Source organism: Myotis brandtii, unplaced genomic scaffold (genome assembly GCF_000412655.1).
Source record: "Myotis brandtii unplaced genomic scaffold, ASM41265v1 scaffold898, whole genome shotgun sequence".
NCBI classification, from domain to species: Eukaryota; Metazoa; Chordata; class Mammalia; order Chiroptera; family Vespertilionidae; genus Myotis; species Myotis brandtii.
Window position 1 is genome coordinate 455879 of NW_005371683.1, and position 20720 is coordinate 476598.

The 20720-nt window shown below is 50.2% G+C and overlaps 1 protein-coding gene across 2 annotated transcripts; it reads left to right on the top strand.

Moving 5' to 3' along the window:
- The first annotated feature begins 506 nt into the window (after positions 1–506).
- PIGR (polymeric immunoglobulin receptor) lies at positions 507–20470 on the top strand. Of its 2 annotated transcripts, XM_014532583.1 has the most exons (13): positions 507–665; positions 8293–8388; positions 9214–9555; positions 10901–11554; positions 12785–12930; positions 14083–14275; positions 15006–15329; positions 16232–16299; positions 17221–17393; positions 17794–17915; positions 18526–18663; positions 19016–19074; positions 20097–20470. In XM_014532583.1, the coding sequence occupies exons 2-13, from the start codon at positions 8346–8348 to the stop codon at positions 20190–20192; spliced, it is 2358 nt and encodes a 785-aa protein (XP_014388069.1). In that variant the 5' UTR covers positions 507–665; positions 8293–8345; the 3' UTR covers positions 20193–20470. The 2 variants fall into 2 exon arrangements, with proteins under 2 accessions (XP_014388069.1, XP_014388070.1); XM_014532584.1 differs by lacking the exon at positions 14083–14275 and having other exon boundaries at positions 12785–13123.
- The last annotated feature ends 250 nt before the right edge of the window (positions 20471–20720 follow it).

Sequence of the window (20720 nt, forward strand, 5' to 3'; positions counted from 1 at the left end):
AAAGAGCCGAGGTCCCCCTAGATCCCGGAAGCACTGGCGCTGGTCAGGGGGCTCCGCAGAAGATGTGCAGAGGGCGCTCAATCCAGGCTGTGTCCTAGGGACTGGGGGGCAGTGTTCCCGAGTGAGTGGGGGCTGAGACCGATCCCTGCCACCTGCGCCCCATCCAATGCACGTCAATATCATACCACGGCCTGGGCCTGGTGTCTTACATCTAACATCGGGTTATACCCTCAACCTTCAGGTTTGGTGTTCCTGTCCCTACTTCCCACCTGAAAAGAAATATGAAGGTGACGTGCCTGGGGCCCCGCAGCTAGAAAGTGGCAGAAGGGCCCTTCATGCTCTCAAACCCTATAGCTGCAATGATGTGGGGCTTCCCAAGTAACAGTCGCCCCAAGGTCAAGGGGAAGCAGTGGAGGCAGCCCAGAAAGCTGAAGGGGAAGGAAAGCAAGGATCTGTGGGAGTCACGTGGCCCTGGCTGGCTGCCACGCCTGTGGGAGAGTGTCCCTTTAAGAACCCAGGTGTGGGCCAAGCACTGTGCATAGTTTCAGTTTTGGCAGCAGCACCCCGTGTCCTGCTGGCAACTCCTAGGAAGGCAGGGGTTGTGGACTCACCAGCAGGCTGTTCCCCTGAAACTGACTCGACGCGAGAGAAGCAAGTCTCTCAAAGTAAGTGTGGCTGCTCTGGGATCCCCAGATGGGATGCCATCTGGAAGGGCCTGGGATGGTGGCGTAGGCAACCCCCTACATTCACAGGCCCTCAGCCTCCCAGCGCCGGGCGAGGAGGACTGAGCACATGCTTGGGGAGTAGAGGTGCAGATCCCAGAGAGATGGGTAGGGGCGCACGTGTGTGGAAGCCCCCACCCCTTGTCTGTGGAATTTTGCAGGTGGGACGAGGGATGTCTGTGCTCAGCACATGTGGTTGTTCTCCAAGTCTGAGCCCTGAGTTCCCTGCTAACCCCTCCACAGGTGCAGTGTGTGGCCTTAGGCAAGTCCCCTCATGGCTCTCTGAGCCCTAGTGTCTTCCTCTGTAAAATGTGGATAAAAATAACACCCATCACTTAGGGTGGATGTGAGGTTGAAATGTGAGGTTCAAATATATGGGAAATTGCTTTGACAACTCCTGAGCAAAAGTAACAACTGTTGGGTGTGTTTTTTTAATTTAGTTCAGTTACTCAAGGACTTGTGAGCATCAGACAGACCTGGATAAGATAATGCGTATAAAGTGCCTGGCACATAGCAGCGACTCTTCTAGCCTTTGGCGCTTTCTCCTCCTCCAGCTTCCTGGTGAGGGCTCATGCAGCCCCTTTTCCGGGGCTTCGAGGAAGCTCTGAGAGCCTAATTTCAACCCAGCTTTGCTCCTTGAGGTGTAGCACCATATTGTTCTGCCTTTGCTAAGGTGGGGAAGATGAGATCCTCCCAGGGTGAGCGAGTAAGGTGGACAGAACCCGCTCCCCAGGACAGTTGGCGTTCTGGCATCCTGATGCTACTCCTGGCTCTGCAGACATAGGCCTCTCCTCCATGCCCTTCCTCTTGCCCATCCTGACAGGGTCCCCAAGCCAGCCCTGCACCTCCAGCACAAGCTCCATCCTCGCCGCCCCAGTTCCCTTCCTGCAACTGTCTGAGGCCTGGGGTCGCCCGAGCTGCTGGCTCTGTTTTGGACACAGCCGTCCCTCTCCCCTTCATGAGGGGAATTACAGGTTCCTTAGCATCTGGAGAGGGGATGCGCGGATTCCTGGGATAGGGTAGAAGGCCGCTGTCTGGTCTGCCCGGAGCAGCTCTGCGCTCTGCATGCCTCCTTCTGGCCTGGATGTGGGGCTGCAGCAGAAAGAGCCATGCACCAGGAGTCAGGAGAGCATCTGAGCTCTGTGGTCATTGCCTGTCCCTGGGCAGCCCTCGATCTTGGTGGCTTTGTTTTATAAAGAGAGTGACAGCAGCAACTTCCACGTAGTGAATCCACCTACCCGCAGCTCTAATCTCATTCCCGCCTGAAACACACCCGGAAGGTAGGCAGGGTAGGTGTCACAATCGCATCTTATAGTCGGGAAACTAAGACTCCATGAGCTAGTGCGAGTGGTGTCAGGTCACCCACATGTACGAACGATGACATTTTGGCCCAGTCATTTGATGTGGTCATGGGGACATCTTAACATCACCTGAGAAACGAAATAACCAACTTTTGAAAAGTAGTATGACCCAGGCACGTGCTTAGCAGAGACTCCCCGAATCTGTGTCTCGCCCTTCTGAGTGGGCTGAGGCCACGGTCGCCCAGACCCTGGCCTTGACACAGCAGGACGTGGTAGAGAGAAGCTTTGGAGGCAAGTGTCTGGTTACAGGAAACAACTGTAACATGCCCTGCACATGGTAGGTTCCCAATAAATAGCAGCCATTATTATTTCCACGAAGACACATCTTGTTGGCAGCTACCTCTGGGTTCAGGTGTCCCTCCGCTGGTACTAAGTCTTCTGTGAAAGGTGGAGGGCAGAGAACGAAACTAACTTCTCCACCATTGGATTTCCTTCTCCCAACTGTTTCCCCTCTACCTCAAGGCCCCGCAGAATAGCATAGTGACAGAGAGCTTAGACTCGATCCAGAGTACCTGCATTTGAATCCCATCGCAGTTACTTACCAGCTGGGCAAGATTATAACTTCTCTGTGCCTCTGTGAAATGAGTTTGCCCGTTTAGTTCTACCTCATAGGGTGTCTACAAAGATTAAATGAGTTAACATATGAAAAGCACTAGGAAATTACTCAGTGTGTGCTAACTGTAAATACTGTCCCCCATTTATATCCTAGTACATAACACGTGTCTCCTCTTTCAGGCCATGCTGGTCCAATCTGAGCAGCGTACACACACACACACACACACACACACACACACACATACCCCTTCTTCAAAGGATGCTCAGTAAATAGAATTCTATTCTCTTTTCATTCTAAGATGAGAAAAACAGGAGACTATGTTGATTTTAGAGCGAAGATGGAAAAGAAATTAACACTTTTTAGATTCTGACACCATACCAAAGACTTTACATATGTTGTTCCATTTCGTCCCTACAGCAACACTATACTTGGTATAATTATCCCCAGTTTACAGGTGAGGACTGAGGCTCAAATAATTTAAAGACCCTGCCTCCAAATCATGCAGCCACTAAGGGAGAGAGCTCAGAGCCAAGCTGATGAGCCCATGCTCTGTGCCACTCTTCAAGGGCACAGCAACCGTGAAAGTCAAGTGCACGGATCCCAGTCCTCCTGTGCTTGAGTAATTGCAACGTCTTAAAGCTGAAGAGAACTTTATACTGTTTAAAGTGCCCCCATATATGTTGTCCCACTATCCCCCTCCCTATTTCCCCATCCCACAGTAGCCCTTCAATCTAGAAGAGTCAGGAGCTCTGAGGGAGTTGAGCACAGTGGTACAGGTCTTCTGTAGCCTGTGACAAAGCAGGGCTCTGGCATCTGGGTTGTCCTCCATCTTCCAGGCTCTTCTTCACGCTACTGTCCCTTTAGTGCCCAGAACCAAGAAGGCATTTGGCAAAGTGAGAGAAATTAATTTTGACATTTTCCTTCTCAAAGAGGAGCTAAGAGGATGTAACATTCCCAATCCCATCGGCCTTTGCTGTGCAGCTGGTCCTTGCCAGGCACTCTGGTGCAAGGCCCTCTGGGGATGGAGAGATTGGTCTAGTTGGCCCCTGCCTTCAAGGAACCTCTATCTGGTACAGTGGATGAGTTAAATACCTACACATCAAGGTAGAGTGGGACGGAGCCAATAACAAGGATTCTAAGTCTTTGTTGAAAGGCTTATTCCCAGAGCTTCATGGAGCTGGTATTTCAAATGCTTAACTTCTGCTTTCGTCTCCCATTGATAGTAAGCCACTTAGACAGGGAAAGGACCAGAAAGTCTTGGATCTTTCTAACTCATACCTTCTTCAAACCCCTCGGCTATTCTTTCTCCATCTACCTGCCCTCTGGAGTTCCAATTCCTTTCCCTCGACATCGCCTTTACTTGGAGACTCTGCCACACTCCAGGGCTTCCATAGACTTTATAAATTCTCCTAAGCTCTCACCTGTCATCACAAGCCTAAGGCCCTTCCAAACCACACAGACTGCTCTCCCTCCCTAGTGGTGCTGTGGTTTCTGGGCTCCGTCTAGTGCCAGTGGTTCTCAACCTGTGGGTCGCGACCCCGGAAAATACATCCTGCATATCAGATATTTACATTACGATTCATAACAGTAGCAAAATTACAGTTATGAAGTAACAATGAAAATAATTTTATGGTTGGGGGTCACCACAACATGAGGAACTGTATTAAAGGGTCGCGGCATTAGGAAGGTTGAGAACCACTAGTCTGGTCTGTACTCGGCCCCTGCACCCATGAGAGATGAGACTCAAGAGTAGGGAATATAGGGAAAGGGCTTGTTCAGTACAGGCCAAGGGAAGCCCCCTCTCCAGCCAGGCCAGCTCTCTTCACTCCTCTGAGCGCCAAGCTTTCTGCTCCTCCAAGTTCACATTCATAAGGAGTTGTCAGCCACTGCAACTTGGCTTTAAGTCCCCATAGGGCATGCTCTCTGTCCCCTCTGAAGCCCCTCTGAAATACCAATCTCTCCATCCCCAGAGGGCCTTGCACCGGAGTGCCTGGAAAGCCCCTGAGAGGGCTCCCCTGGCCCTCTCTTGTATACCAAACAAATGAAGAGCCCAGAGTTGCTAAAGGCCAGGTAGTTCAGCAGCGGCCAAGCCGGGACCTGTTCAGGAGATCCCTCTCCCTCCAAAAAGGGAGGAAACTTAACATTGGATGGACAAAGGTTTGGACTCAAGCTGTGAGAGCTGAAGATCAGTCATTCTGCCCAGACAGTGTGGCCCAGGGGTTGAGCATCGACCTATGAACCAGGAGGTCATGGTTCGGTCCCTAGTCAGGCACATGCCTTGGTTGTGGGCTTGATCCCCAATGGGAGGCATGCAGGAGGCAGCCGATCAGTGATTCTCTCTCATCATTGATGTTTCTATCTCTCCCTTAGTCTCTGAAATCAATAAAAATGTTTTTGAAAAAATCAATTATACTAACTGAACGGAAGCTAGCTAGGTTCATTTCATAAGGAGACCATCACTATTCTCCAGCACGTCCCATACCCCTGCCCCACTCCACAGTTGTGTAGACTTATGTTCTGAATATATCATGGGCAGTGACTTGATAAAAAGAGAATGATCTAGACTATCACAGCCTCAGCAGTAAAAAACAACTCCTATTTTAAGGACTAGAAAGGTGCTTTCATGCGTGATATACTAGCCTATGTATATCCCAAAAGGACAGGCCCCTCTGCTCATGCAAGGAGTGATAACAGGGTAGTGATCCAATTCTGCAATGGGTCTTGGGGCCAAGAATCTCTCTAACCCTTGGATCTTCCATCAGCAACATGAAGATAATAGTATCTTCCTCTTGTGTTGTTGTGGAGACGGATGAAGCCATATAAGAAAAGAGGCTAGAAATGCACCAGGTGCATAGGAGGTACCCACTAAAGGTTATGTTCTTTCCTTCCTTCCTTAAGCAAATCCTTTCAATCCAACTCCAGACACCATGGAACTGGGACCTCAGTGAGACCTGAATCTCAAAGATTGGGGAGGAAGTCTGATTTCACAAGGAAGAGATCCCTAATAATTCTCTAAGCCCAAGTTTCTTTCAGCCGTTAGCAGAGAAATTGTGCTTCTGATTTAGCTCTGGGCAAAGATTTCCTGTTCCTGAGAGAGTGGGCGCCCTTGCCCTTCCATCATCTCCCCTGGGACTAGACTGTGTTTCCTCTCCAAGACCACTCTCTGCCAGATTTGCCCTCCCAGCTGTGCATGCCTGCTGCTTGCATCTCTGGCCCATGGCTGTGCAAAGAGTCACGGGTACACGCGTGTATCCTCCCCAAACCCGGACACCCACAGCCATCCAAACATGTCACACATGAGAGGAAGCCTGTGCTGAACATCGGGATGCCTGTTGCAAACCCTGGCATCTGACTCTCTGTGACCAGGGCGAATCGCTTTTACCCATTCAAGGAGGGCTGCATCCCCAGCGCAGCCCATGGGAAGACTCACTCCAGTCTCACAGAAATATTAAGAAGCTGGCTTATCTAAATAGAGAATAGGAACCAGAACCACAGAGAGCCACTGCTGGTGGCTCTTAAAACGGCAAGTGACAGCTTGCCCTCCCACCTGCCACTGAATCCAAGGCCAGTGCAAATGGCAGGTGGTAGATTCCCCCAGACTCTGCAGCCATGTGTCCCAGAGGACACAGACTTCTCAGCCTTCTGACACTTGCTCCCACCTGGGAGCCTCCCTCACTGTGACTCCAGTTGCTCAAACAGGTGGTCCCCCAGCCAGCGTCCCCTGAGCCCCTCCAGGGTGGGGCTGATGTGGCGTTTGGCGAAGGCCCCACTCCAGAAGTTAATCATTGGCCTGGTGTGAACGGTCCAGGGCAATTAACCAGAATCAAGAGCCTCAAATTGCCACCTGACACCCATATCTGTCCCCACCCCCTAACCCCCCATCCTGCTCCCCTTCCTCTTCCAAAGAACTGGAGAAACAGAGTACCTTTATCTACACAAGGAAATAAAAAGGTTCCTTGCTGGGAAATTCCCCCAAGGAAAAGAAATAACCAAGATAAACAGCTCTATTGCCTTTGGCTCAGGCTAGCGAAGGGAGTCGCTGCTGGGCAGCGAGGGCTGGGCAGTAAGGGGAGCCTGGGAGAGCCGTCCTGACTCCCTACTGCTTTGAGTTTCCTTCTGTTTAGGGGAGCTCATTATTGCCCAAGCTCAGTTAACATGCTTCTCTCCTTCCACACTCTTGCTTTCAAGTTCATTGGAAAGTTTAAAGCCTGCCAAAGTCTGTGGGAAAGCGGGGACTCCCCTCTCCTCCCCTGGGCTGCAGCTTGTGTCCTAAAAACAGCTGTGTCAGACTGGGCCCTGGGACCCTCAACTCTCCCCAGCTCTGGGCTGTGTCCACAGACTCCACAAGGTCCATGTGCGCTGCACCCTCTGAGTGGCTTTCGTCTGCCCAGGCACTCCAGGCAGGATAGCAAAAACCAAGTCTCTGGGAAATCGTGGACGTATCATTCAGCATCTCAAGATCTTGATTTTCTTCTGCATAAGATGGCTATAATTCTATCTGTTTTGTCTTATTTAAAGGGAAGTTATGAAGCTTCAGAGAAATAGTGTAAAGGACAGGGCTTTAGAGCAATGAGGAGTCTAAAATAACAGGAATAAGGCCCTAGCAGGCTTGGCTCAGTGGATATAGCGTCGGCCCTCGGACTGACGGGTCCCAGGTTAGATTCTGGTCAAGGGCACATACCTCGATTTCAGGTTCCCCGGCCCTGGTCAGGAGGCAATCAACCCATGTGTCTCTCTCACATTAATGTGTCTCTCTGTCTCTCCCTCTCCCTTCCACTCTCTCTAAAAATCAATGGGAAAATATCCTCGGGTGAGGATTAACCAAAATAAATAAATAAATAACAGGAACAAGCTCATGGGCTAAGCACACTGCTGTATTTGAGGTGTAATTACGGTGCAGTAGGAGAGGTTATGAGTTTGGATTTGAGAGTCCAGCAAAGCTGAGTTCAAATCTCGCCCACCTTCCCCACCCACACACTTGATCCTTGTGCGACCTTGAGAAAAGCACTTAATCTTTAAGCTTTCATTTCTTCCTATGTAAAATGTGGATAAGAATCCCTACCTCATAAGGGCTGATATCAAGTTTCAATGAGACAATACACCTACATTATTTCACACAGTGCCTGGAACATGTAAGAAAAGAGTTGATGGTGGTTATGCCCATCGTTGTTACATTTGAAACTTTAATCCTTACTAAGCTTTCTCTATGGGTCTTGGTTTACTCATATGAACACACCATAAAATATGGCAGCCCCCCTCCACCTCCCAGGACGGCAGCTGAGACGGAGAGATGGGACCACATGTTGGTAGTAACCAACCATCCAGCGAGCCGTTCCCGAGATCTTGCAGATCATGCTTAGGACTGTGCCTCCCAGGCGGAAATACCGAAGAAATGGCACTTGTGTCCTGCCCCAGAGAAAGTTGCAGATGAGTTGAGAAGATAAAAATATACATGATCACTTTGGAGGAACGAAAAGTACTGTGAGGTGACCAGACTTTGAGTTCTAATGGGAAAGGCGGAGCCATTCATTCTTTCAATAGGATTTATGTCCATTACTGGAGATACAACACCAAACTGGTGTTACAGGAACTCTAAGGTCATGTAGACTTGGAAGGCATAGGAACTTCATCCCCTCATGCCATTGTCTTTCAGCATCCAAGCAAGAAATTGGCCTGGGCCCCACAGCCCAGAGGGAGCCACCAACGATGTCGCTCTTCTTCCTCGCCTGCCTGCTGGCTGTCCTCCCAGGTGCGTCTGCCAGGTCCCAGCCCACTCCCTGCAGGATCCAGTTCCCTGGGGATGCTGAGATCAGGCCCACCCCAGGGATGCCCCTCTCAAAAAGTCTATTCCCTCAAGAAGGGATCACACAGGTAATAGGGAAAATAGATTTCGGATCAGGAACAGAAATGGAAGTTTCTCATTTCAAGGCCAGGGGTCTGCTCTTCACTGGGAATTATAAAAAAGACCTAGACCTTGAGCCAAACATCTCTATGAGATGAATGGGGTTTGGGAAAAAATGACTTATCCTTCCTGGCTCTCAATATTTTTATCTAGAAAAAAAAATCTAGAATGTGTTTTTAGGAAAATAAGGAAATAACAGACAGTAAATGCAAAAGTTTAGCACCCTACAAAAGTGGTTTTTTTAAAATAACCAAGGGATATCTATAATTAAAGCATAATATGCTAATTAGACCGGATGTCCTTTCGGACGAAGCTGGGGCTGCAAGGGAAGCCCAGGTCCGGGGTGCCAGAGGGAAGCTGGTGCGGGCAGCCGGGGGAAAGGAAGGCCTACTCTTGCACGAATTTCGTGCATCGGGTCTCTAGTTATTAAGTAAGTTTACATTTCATTGTCCTTCGAATGATTATCATTAATAAATTATCATTAGAATTTAATGATTAATCACTTCTTTTACCCAATAGCAGCAATTGTCTAGCTGTAGTACAGGCAAATAATCCACTGAAGGCCCATGAGTTGGGTGGAAATGTCATCTCCCTTAAGGTGGGCTATCGGCATTCTTTCAGCAGGTTTTACCTCCCACGGCCTCAGAAAGCCTCTGTTCTCTGTCCCCACAGTGGTCTCCATGAAGAGTCCCATCTTCGGCCCCCAGGAGGTGAGCAGAGTGGAAGGCAGCTCAGTGTCCATCAAATGCTTCTACCCAGCCACCTCTGTCAACCGGCATTCCCGGAAGTACTGGTGCAAGCAGGGAGCCAGGGGCCGTTGCACTACCCTCATCTCGGACAGCTACTTCTCCAAGGACTATGAGGGCAGAGCCAACATCACCGATTTTCCAGAGCACAACATGTTTGTGGTAGACATTGGCCATCTCACCCAGAATGACACTGGGCACTACAAGTGTGGTTTAGGCACTGTTAACCAAGGCCTGTATTTTGATGTGAACCTGGAGGTCATCCAAGGTGAGGATCCTTGGGCTTCTGTGGGAGAGTGAGAGGGAATCATCCCAGGTGCAATGGGAGGGCTGGAGGAAGAATGTGATGAGAGGGAAAGGTAGCCTAGTATGAGGTGGGGAAGGCTGTGGGTCCTCCTCCCTCTGGAGGCAAGGACCTTTGGTAACAAAACATGAGAATGAGACAGATGGCACCTATCTGGGGGTGGCAGCTGGACTTTTCTAGATCTTTGGGGCCTATTACATTTTAGGGTTAGGGTTTTACTAAGGCCCTAGCTTCCAAGAGCATTAGGAGAACAACTCTAGTGTTTGGTGAGGTGGGACAGGAGGCCTATGAGCTGAGGGATGTAGAAAAGGCAGGGAGAGATGTAGAGGGATCCTTAAATTCCTGCTACTAGTGCACCCTTTAGATCAAGACCTCAGGTCACCAGAAGGCTTCTTTGAAAATGCGTTTTTTATCCAGGACCCATTAGTCCATCAACACTCTCAGCATAAACTATATGGCCACTTCTTTTCCAAAGACCAGGGCTCTGAAAGGATGGGCCTTTGAACAAGCCCATTCTAATTGAGAAAATAAAATAAATAAATAAAGATTATTGTGACAAGGTTTCAATGACAAGGGCATTTTAGATAATGAAGGGAAATTAAAAGAGAAAGGTCTTAAGGGAGGAAATTTTGAGGGATTCCCAAAGATATATTTTTCTGTTTTGGGGGTGTGCTTAGTATTATCTGTGGACCCAATAAAGAGTTAATTCAGGTGGTTGTGGAGATTCATAAAATCAGAGTCTTAAGAGCTAAGGAGAGCTTAAAGTTGGCCCTATATAGGACATCCAGGAGAACATTGGAGACGATGGGGTTGCAGCCACCGGTCAAACAGTATAAATGGCAGAAATTCATTACTTCACAAAGAAGTGCATTCCATGCTTAGACTGTTGTACAGTTTAGAAACCCTCTCACAATACACTGAAATCCACCCCCTGTGCTGACATTCATTCTGCTCATTTTAATGCACGTTAATTTGGACACTGACTGTGTAGAGGCATCATGCTAGGTCCTGCATGGGAGTTGAACATGTGTAAAGCATCTGCCCTCGAGGGACTTCCAGTCTGTGGGGAACATAATTAACTAAACACAAGACTGGATGTATGTGATATAGATGTAAGTAAAAGGAGAACACAGAAGATGGAAAGATTAATGCCAGCTTGTGGGGCGGGGGCCGGGGGGAGGGGGTGGACTTCATGGAGGAAACAGCAGTAAAGGTAACGGGCTCACCCAGACCTTCACTGGGAACACTGAGTAGTCCTATGTCTCCAGAAAGTGAAATCACAACTCACCTCCTGCTCCTCATCCTGCAGGTCCCGGGCTCCAAAACGGCATTCGAGTCTATACAGCAGACCTGGGCAGAAGAGTGACCATCAACTGCCCTTTCACGTCCGAGAATGCTATGCAGAGGAAGTCTGTGTGCAAGAAGACAGGCGAGCAGTGTGTTCTAGTCACCGACTCCACTGGGTATGTGAGCCCTGACTACAGCAACAGAGCTGAAATCACTATTCAGGACACCAGCCAACTATCGTTCAGCTTCATCATCAACCGACTCAAGCTCAGCGATGCCGGGAAGTATGTCTGCCAGGCTGGGGATGATTCTAGAGGTGACAAAAGCAATGTTGACCTCAAAGTGCTGAAGCCTGAGCCTGAGCTACTTTATGGAGACCTGAGGGGCTCAGTGAGCTTTGACTGCGCCGTGGACCCCGAAATGGCACGTCTGCCCAAATTTCTGTGCCGGGTGAACAAAGATAAAGCCTGTGAAGTGGTCATCAACACCCTGGGGACAAGGGCTCAGGCCTTTGATGGAAGGATCCTGATTACTCTCAAGAACCAGGGCTTCTTCAGTGTGCATATTACTGGCCTGAGGAAAGAGGATGCTGGGAGCTACCTGTGTGGAGCCCACTCTGATGGGGAGCCTCAGGAAGGCTGGCCCATGCAGGCTTGGCAACTCTTCGTCAATGAAGGTGAGACTTGAGAGTGGGGGAGGGAAGAGGTGGGGTGCTCTGGCAGATGAGAGCCTAACTCACTCCCGGTGAGTCTATTCAGTCTTCATCTGTCAGTCAACAATATCTGTTCACGGACGAGCCCTGAACTGGATGCTATGTGGGCAGCTGTACAGGACAGCTAGGAAACACAGCCTCTGCCTCGTGTTATCTTTTAGTTCTTCTCTGTCATCATTCTGATGGCTGTCCCTGGTTAATAGACATGCAGAGAGTGAAGCTCCTGATTGAAGCAAGACTTGTAGATTGGCTGGGCTTCAGAGAGCCACAGTGAGGACACAACAGGGCATCCCAGGACTTGCAGGCCCATCTGTCCCTTCTCCCTGACTCTTAGTGGATGGCTCCTCCTGACTTACACTCAGATGATAGAATCAGTGGCTTGTGTTGCTCTCAAAGCTTTCCCAGGAAGGCAACACCCTGCCTGTAAATGTTCCTCTCCAACATCTCTTAGGATTCATTGTTATTCAGCAAGATCTGGCTTACTAAGCTCTACTTTGGTGAGCCACCAATATGGCGAAATACTTAAATCCCTGCTCCTTCTCACCCCAGAGCACTCTGCATGGAGTTACCCTCATAAGAAACAACAAACCAGTACTTACTGCCCTTGTGCCTTTTAAGGGGCTCACACTCCCTGGGCATCATTTCTCTGTCCGGCGTGGGGTCCTTACCACATTCCTCATCCACTCCAGTCACCCAGGATCTCGCTGAACCTCAGCATGAACTTCTTGGAGAAGGGCTGTCCTTCTCTTTGGGAGGGCCCTTGGGGTCCCCAACAATTAAACGTATCTGTGCTACAGAGTTTTTATTTTAAATCACACTGTTCTAAATATAATTTCTTAATTTGGAGAAAATGCGTCAGGCTATTTTTGTGGAACAAGCTAATAAACAGGCAAAAAGTTATATACAGGAAGATTTTGTAAGAAGGCAAAGAGAGGAGCTGGTAGTCTCTCCTTAAATTCCTTCCAGTCTCTGCTCAGAATAAGGTGGGGGAAGGAGCAAGATGTCCTGACTAACAATGACGATTACAGGGGTCTGTTTGGGCAGCTCCAGCTACAGGCTCTGTGACATTAGGAAAGTCTTTCTCACTTTCTGGGGCAGGTGAGGTCATTAGTATGAACCTCACCCTGGCTGAGACCAGGGAAGAGCCTGCTCAGACCATGTTGACTTTCTTCCATGCCATCTCTGTCCTTCTAGAGACGACGATTCCGCGTATTGTCTCTGTGATGAAAGGTGTGGTAGGAGGCTCTGTGGCCATGCTCTGCCCCTACCACCCTAAGGATGAAAATAGCCAGAAGTACTGGTGTCGCTGGGATGAACAAAACAGTGGCTGCCCACAGCTGGTGAGCAACGAGGGGCTGGTTAAGGAGCAGAGCAAACCCTACGAGGGCAGGCTCGTCCTGCACGAAGAGCCAGGCAATGGCACCTACACGGTCATTCTCAACCAGCTCACCACCAAGGATGCTGGCTTCTACTGGTGTCTGACCAGCGGTGATACTCGCTGGTGGTTCACAGTGGAGCTCAAGATTGTGGAAGGTAAGCCCTGGTTGGGTGGATCAATTGATTGGAGCATCAGCCCAGGCACCAAAAGGTAGTTAGTTCGATTCCTGGTCAGGGTACATACCCACGTTGCCGGTTCAACCCCCCGTTGGGGCATATATAGGAGGCAACCTATCAATGTTTTTCTTTCTCTCTAAAAAATCAATAGGAAAACATATTCTGCCAGAGCCGGTTTGGCTCAGTGGATAGAGCGTCGGCCTGCGGACTGGAAGGTCCCAGGTTCGATTCCGGTCAAGGGCATGTACCTGGGTTGCGGGCACATCCCCAGTGGGAAATGTGCAGGAGGCAGCTGATCGATGTTTCTCTCTCATCAATGTTTCTGACTCTCTACCTCTCTCCCTTCCTCTCTGTAAAAAATCAATAAAATATATTTTTTTAAAAAAAAACAAACCATATTCTGAGATGAGGATTTAAAAAAAAAAAAAGGAGCTGAACTTGGCAAGTGGGAAGGGAGGCAGCCCAGGGCTCCTCCAGTCAGCAACAGCATCATCCCTACCACTCTTCTTCTACTTCACCCACCTCCATGCTGGTGGGACAGACCTCAGGAGAGAACCCGCCTGTGCAGAGGTCATGCTTTCAGATCTGCAGCAAGCACCCTTCCCAGCACTTGGCCTTCACTCCAGACTACTGCACACATAGCTCATCCTATCTGAAGTGAGCCCAGCTTTTGTATTGAGTCCAGGAAAGAAAAGCAAGGAAAGCCAACTGAAGCCAGTGTGCGAGGTTCTCTGTTCTGTGATAGACTGATTGCTTCCTGGTGGTCACTCCTAAAAATTATTACCTGGGTGCATAATTACATGTCTTATAATGCCATTCTTTATAATGCTGTCCAAAAAGGAAATGAGCTGTGGAACAAGGTCCCCACCACAGCCATTTCCCTGCAGCATCGTCACCAGTGCCAACTTCTGTGCCTATTTCTCCCTCCCCCACAGCTGGTGAGCAACGAGGGGCTGGTTAAGGAGCAGAGCAAACCCTACGAGGGCAGGCTCGTCCTGCACGAAGAGCCAGGCAATGGCACCTACACGGTCATTCTCAACCAGCTCACCACCAAGGATGCTGGCTTCTACTGGTGTCTGACCAGCGGTGATACTCGCTGGTGGTTCACAGTGGAGCTCAAGATTGTGGAAGGTAAGCCCTGGTTGGGTGGATCAATTGATTGGAGCATCAGCCCAGGCACCAAAAGGTAGTTAGTTCGATTCCTGGTCAGGGTACATATCCACGTTGCCGGTTCAACCCCCAGTTGGGGCATATATAGGAGGCAACCTATCAATGTTTTTCTTTCTCTCTAAAAAATCAATAGGAAAACATATTCTGAGATGAGGATTTTTTTTTTAAAAAAAGGGAGCTGAACTTGGCAAGTGGGAAGGGAGGCAGCCCAGGGCTCCTCCAGTCAGCAACAGCATCATCCCTACCACTCTTCTTCTACTTCACCCACCTCCATGCTGGTGGGACAGACCTCAGGAGAGAGCCTGCCTGTGCAGAGGCCATGCTTTCAGACCTGCAGCAAGCACCCTTCCCAGCACTTGGCCTTCACTCCAGACTACTGCACACATAGCTCATCCTATCTGAAGTGAGCCCAGCTTTTGTATTGAGTCCAGGAAAGAAAAGCAAGGAAAGCCAACTGAAGCCAGTGTGCGAGGTTCTCTGTTCTGTGATAGACTGATTGCTTCCTGGTGGTCACTCCTAAAAATTATTACCTGGGTGCATAATTACATGTCTTATAATGCCATTCTTTATAATGCTGTCCAAAAAGGAAATGAGCTGTGGACCAAGGTCCCCACCACAGCCATTTCCCTGCAGCATCGTCACCAGTGCCAACTTCTGTGCCTATTTCTCCCTCCCTCCCTTCCTGCTCCAGGAGAGCCAAACCTCAAGGCACCCGAGAAAGCCATTGCTTGGCTGGGAGACAGTCTCAAGGTGCCCTGCCACTCGCCATGCAAGTTCTTCTCCTACGAGAAATACTGGTGCAAGTGGAGCAACAAAGGTTGCAAGGTCCTGCCCAGCCAAAACGAGGCCTCCAGGCAGGCCTCTGTGAACTGCGACCCAAATAACCAGCTCACCTCCCTGATTCTGAACCCAGTCACCAAGGAGGATGCGGGCTGGTACTGGTGTGGGGTGAAGGATGGGCCCCAATTCGGAGACACCGTGGCTGTCTACGTGGAGGTCAAGGAGAAGGCGAAGGGTGAGTCTTCAAGGCCAAGGCCTGCTTCCCCCGGGACCCCAGAGAAAGGCTCCTGCTGGGTGGGGGCCCAGGTTTGGCTCCAAGAGTCTGGGATAGAAGAGGTTTAGCCCCCACAGAGTCTCAGCCCTCCAAAAGGGGCATCCCAAATAAATACACAAACCAAGAAAAAAATAGCAGGCCTGCCATTTAACCTCAGCTTCAAGACAAGTCCCATAGTTGCCCCTCTGAGCCATTCGAAAACCTTTCTATATGTAGAGATCTTCCTTTTTACATAGAAATTTCTAAGTCACTGGTATATGCAATACACTCTGCCAAAGCCGGGTCTCTATAGACAGCCAGATGCCTTCTCCTGCAAGGTCTGAGAAAGAAAGTTAAGGCAACCTCTTCTAGTAAGTGTGCCTTTTACACCTCTTTCTTAAATGTCACCTGAAATGTTTTATCCCTAATGCGGGTATTTTTAGTCCCTCTAGAAATGCAATTGTCTGGGGCCTACTGTTCTGCCTCACCAAGGAACCAAGCGCCATGCTCCCACCAGGGGGCAGCACTATTGCTCCCAGCCCTACAGTCAGGAGGCGTTGGGCAGGGTTTTAAAGCTGTGAAAAATCTCCTTGTCCTCAAATGATGGGTGGGTCAGCCCTTATGCACAGTTGGATCTATGATACGGAGCCTTGTAGATGAGAATAAAGAATGAATTTGGTATTGATGGGGCAGAGGTCATTTGTGACAAACAAGAGACCATCACTCTTCTACGTCTAGTGTCATCCTGGTCCCTACCCTAACAGCTTTGAAATCTCACTCTGACCCTGTGAGTCACAATAAAGTCCCACTCCTCAGACTTCCTAGCCTCAGAAGTGCAAACGTAGAGAAAGAGCCACAATTCAGCCCCACTCTGCTCTCTCCAGCATCCCACGATGTCAGCCAAGTGAACGCAGCGGCTCCGGGCAAGGAGGTGATAGAGCCACCTGTCAAGGTGATAGAGCCACCTGTTAAGGTGATAGAGCCACGTGTCAAGGTGATCGAGAACCAAGTCATTAAAGATCCCAGCCTTTTTGCAGAGGACAAACCAGTGAAGGATAGGGCATCCCAAATAAATACACAAACCAAGAAAAAAATAGCAGGCCTGCCATTTAACCTCAGCTTCAAGACAAGTCCCATAGTTGCCCCTCTGGGCCATTCGAAAACCTTTCTTATATGTAGAGATCTTCCTTTTTATATAGAAATTTCTAAGTCATTGTCATATGCAATACACTCTGCCAAAGCCAGGTCTCTATAGACAGCCAGATGCCTTCTCCTGCAAGGTCTGAGAAAGAAAGTTAAGGCAACCTCTTCTAGTAAGTTTGCTTTTTACACCTCTTTCTTAAATGTCACCTGAAATGTTTTATCCCTAATGCGGGTATTTTTAGTCCCTCTAGAAATGCAATTGTCTGGGGCCTACTGTTCTGCCTCACCAAGGAACCAAGCGCCATGCTCCCACCAGGGGGCAGCACTATTGCTCCCAGCCCTACAGTCAGGAGGCGTTGGGCAGGGTTTTAAAGCTGTGAAAAATCTCCATGTCCTCAAATGATGGGTGGGTCAGCCCTTATGCACAGTTGGATCTATGATACGGAGCCTTGTAGATGAGAATAAAGAATGAATTTGGTATTGATGGGGCAGAGGTCATTTGTGACAAACAAGAGACCATCACTCCTCTACATCTAGTGTCATCCTGGTCACTACCCTAACAGCTTTGAAATCTCACTCTGACCCTGTGAGTCACAATAAAGTCCCACTCCTCAGACTTCCTAGCCTCAGAAGTGCAAACGTAGAGAAAGAGCCACAATTCAGCCCCACTCTGCTCTCTCCAGCATCCCACGATGTCAGCCAAGTGAACGCAGCGGCTCCGGGCAAGGAGGTGATAGAGCCACCTGTCAAGGTGATAGAGCCACCTGTTAAGGTGATAGAGCCACGTGTCAAGGTGATCGAGAACCAAGTCATTAAAGATCCCAGCCTTTTTGCAGAGGACAAACCAGTGAAGGATAGTGGAAAACCAGAGGACAGGAGCAAAGCATCTGCAGACACTGGCAGGTGAGGAAGGATTTGGGGCTCCCACTCAGAGAGCATCTCAGAGGCCAAGGACGTGAGGCTGGGCCCCCAGGTCTGAGCAGGAGAGCCTGTCCACTTCCTGATCATGGGGCAGCCCTCACTGCCACTGTGGTGCTTGGGAGAGGCCATTGGTGCTCTCGGCCCTTCTCCAGGGGCTGGGGCAGTGTTTACCACCCAGGTCAATTTCCCAGGCCTGGGATGCAGAGAAGGCCCAGCCCTTGCCTTTGCCATGTCTGGGAAGGTTTCTTAGCACAATGGAGCTGGAGGGTTCTATCAGGAGGAGGGACTGGGTCAACCTGAGAGGAAGATCTAGCCAAAGCCAGCACAACGCGGGGCACCAGGTTTCCTTTTCCATGACGAACGCACCCAATCTCTCTTCCAGCTCTGCGGGACAAGGAGGGAGCTCCACAGTGCTGGTCTCCACGCTGGTGCCCCTGGCCCTGGTGCTAGCACTGGGGGCCATGGCGGTGGCGGTGGTTAGAGCCCGGCATAGGAGGAACGTTGGTGAGTCCCGGGATGCTCCCTGCCCCCCACCTCCCACCCCTTAGGTGGGGGGCTGCCATGTTCTCTGCTCTTTCATCAACTCAAGAAGAGGTTCTGGGGAAGCAGGGTGGGGAAAGATAAACCCGCAGGTGCCCCAAACTTACATGAAGTGCTGCTATCTCTGGAAGGCCACTCCCCGCTGGCTCAGGTCCAAGTTCAGAGGCAGAGCTGCTAAAGCGGACAGCAGGGTGCTCGGGCACCTGCACTTCCAGCCTAATCTGAGAACTGATTGGATGTGTGACTTTGGGTGTCCCATTTCACACCTCACGGTTCAGGACAGGGATCATCATACCACCTCAGAGGGCTGATGAGAGGACAACACGAGGCGCTGTGCACGGAAAGGTCTCAGAGTGACAAACAGACCAGGGATTAGTGAGTCTTGATTATTCATGAACAGAGACTGGGAGGAGACTCATAACACTTCCAGTCTGCTTTGGGTCATAGAGATGAGCAGCCAGAGACCCTGTCCTCCCCCAGCTGTCCTGGGGGGCTCCCTCTGAGAGAAGCAGCACGCCCTGCTCTCCTATGTCCTCAATCCCATATCTACACCAAATCCTCTTTCCCCTGACAGACCGGGTTTCGATTGGAAGCTACAGGACAGACTTCAGCATGACGGACTTGGAGAACTCCAGGGATTTTGGAACCAATGACAACATGGGAGCCTCTACGATCACTATCACTCAGGAGACATCTCTCGGAGGAGAAGATGGTACGTCCCTCACTTGAGAGGATGCCTGACCCCTGGGGAGCAAGAATTAGAGCTGATTCTGCCCGGCAGGTGTGGCTCAGTGGTTGAGCATAGACCTATGCACCAGGAGGTCGCTGGTTCGATTCCCAGTCAGGGCACATGCCCGGGTTGCAGACTCGGTCCCCAGGGTGGGGTGTGCAGGAGACAGCCAATCAATGATTCTCTCTCACCATTGATGTTTCTACCTCTCTCTCTTCCTCCCTTTCTAAAAATCAATGAAAACATTTTTTTTTTAAAAGAACTAGAGCTGACTCTGTGTGGGGTGGAAATGGGAGGCTAGTGAGGGCTAATTCACCCCCTTCTCTTCACACAGAGCTCACGGCCACCACCGAGGACACTGTGGAGACCCAAGAGCCCAAGAAGGCCAAGAGGGTAAGGGTGAGGAGGGGGAAGGAGGCCTCCCTTGGGTGACAAAAAAAACACAGTATGAGGGACTGCAGTTAGACATTAGGAAAAACTACCTCAGAGTAGGGCTGTGTCAGAGCAGGGAAGGCGGGATGAGCAGTGTTCAGGAGAAATGTCTGAAGTTGAGACGCATTTTACTGGCGTGGCACTGGGCAGGTAGATGCACTATGTGTATAGGCTGAATGCACGCAGGAGGGAGGGAGGCTGGGGAGGAGCAAGGCAAGTGCATGAAGTTTGGCCCCAGCGTGGGAAGGTCAAATATGAAAGGCTGGTGATTAGGCAGGTGCTCCTCCCGGGCTGGGGGCCCATGGACTTCATGTCACCCACCCTCCCTTGAGAGTTTGCTCATGACGGGCCTTTCGCCTGGGCCTGGAAGACATTTGAGGCTGGTGGGCAATTTGATAGTCACTAGATGTCCCTCCTCACCCCAACCAAGTGCGACTTCACTTGAAATCCTATCAGAGGGGACTCCTGTCTGTGGGTCACTATCACCCTCCCCTCGGCCTCCCTGATCCCAAGGTGATAGCGTTTATCAGGTCTGCTCTCCCTCACAGCAGCCAAGCCCAGCATTTGGAACAGTGATGGGAACCAGTTAGTTCTGGAGACAGTCTTTCCCCTCCAGTCTTGTGTTGTGTCCCTGGGCGGGTAGAGGAAGCCTGGACCACTCACCCAATGTGGCTGCTGCCAGCCTCGACCCCTTGCCCTCATGAACTGTGTGGGCAGAGCTTCCGGGGACAGGCCCAGGCAGCAGAGGGTTCCACTCCATGTGTCGGAAGGAGGTAGTGAGACCAGAGGGAGATATTTTTAGAAGCTGTGACTTTCCGTTTCTTGTTGGTAAGCATGGGGGCTGGCATAAGAACAGGTAGTCAACACAGGCTTGGGTTGCGGGGCCAGGGTTATGAATTCAGGATATTTAGTGTATCCTCTCCTTCCAACCCCCTTGCTGAGCGAATGCTCCAAACACTGACTCCTCTCTCATTCCCCCTCAGTCCTCCAAGGAGGAAGCTGACATGGCCCACACTGCCTTCCTGCTCCAGGCCAACAACATGGCGACCAACGTCCAAGATGGCCCCAGCGAAGCCTAGGCCAAGCGCCCTGCCTCCTCCTTCCACCCTTGACAATCACCTTCAGAATCATGTTGATCCTTAGGGCCCTCAGCTCGGGGGGCTCGCTGCCTGCACGCAACCCCACCCAGGCTTTTCCTACCTAGTCCCTCTTCAGTGGCATCCAATCCTGGCTTCATTGTTCCTGTTGGGGGCGAGGTGATGTGAGGAGTTCCTGTTTGAGGGAACTTCTTTCTAATGAGACAACTAAGATGTGGAAAGAGAAGGAATTTTTAGAAAGGCCTCCTCAAAAAAAAAAAGAAAAAAAAATAAAGAAAGAAAAGAAAAGAAAAAAGAAAAAAAGAGCTCAGGAAGGGTGGGAGGTAATTTTAGAAAGGAGGGCCATTCAGGGCTTCTCTGTACCCTTATTATGGGATGTCAATGGGATTCTCCTCTTTACTCCATCCCTTCATCTCTTATCCCCTCCCTCCCATCCATCCTCTCTTCTACTTTCCTTCATTAAAAATACATATACGAACTCTGGCCAGGTAGCTCAGTTGGTTAGAGCGT

What these genes read in the sequence shown, in the direction of transcription:
- PIGR (XM_014532584.1), top strand. Translation starts at nt 8,346, where the DNA reads ATGTCGCTCTTCTTCCTCGCCTGCCTGCTGGCTGTCCTCCCAG. An exon ending in GGAGCTCAAGATTGTGGAAG is followed by an intron (nt 13,124 to 15,005) that starts GTAAGCCCTGGT and finishes TTCCTGCTCCAG; the next exon opens with GAGAGCCAAACCTCAAGGCA. An exon ending in TGATAGAGCCACCTGTCAAG is followed by an intron (nt 16,300 to 17,220) that starts GTGATAGAGCCA and finishes CCGGGCAAGGAG; the next exon opens with GTGATAGAGCCACCTGTCAA.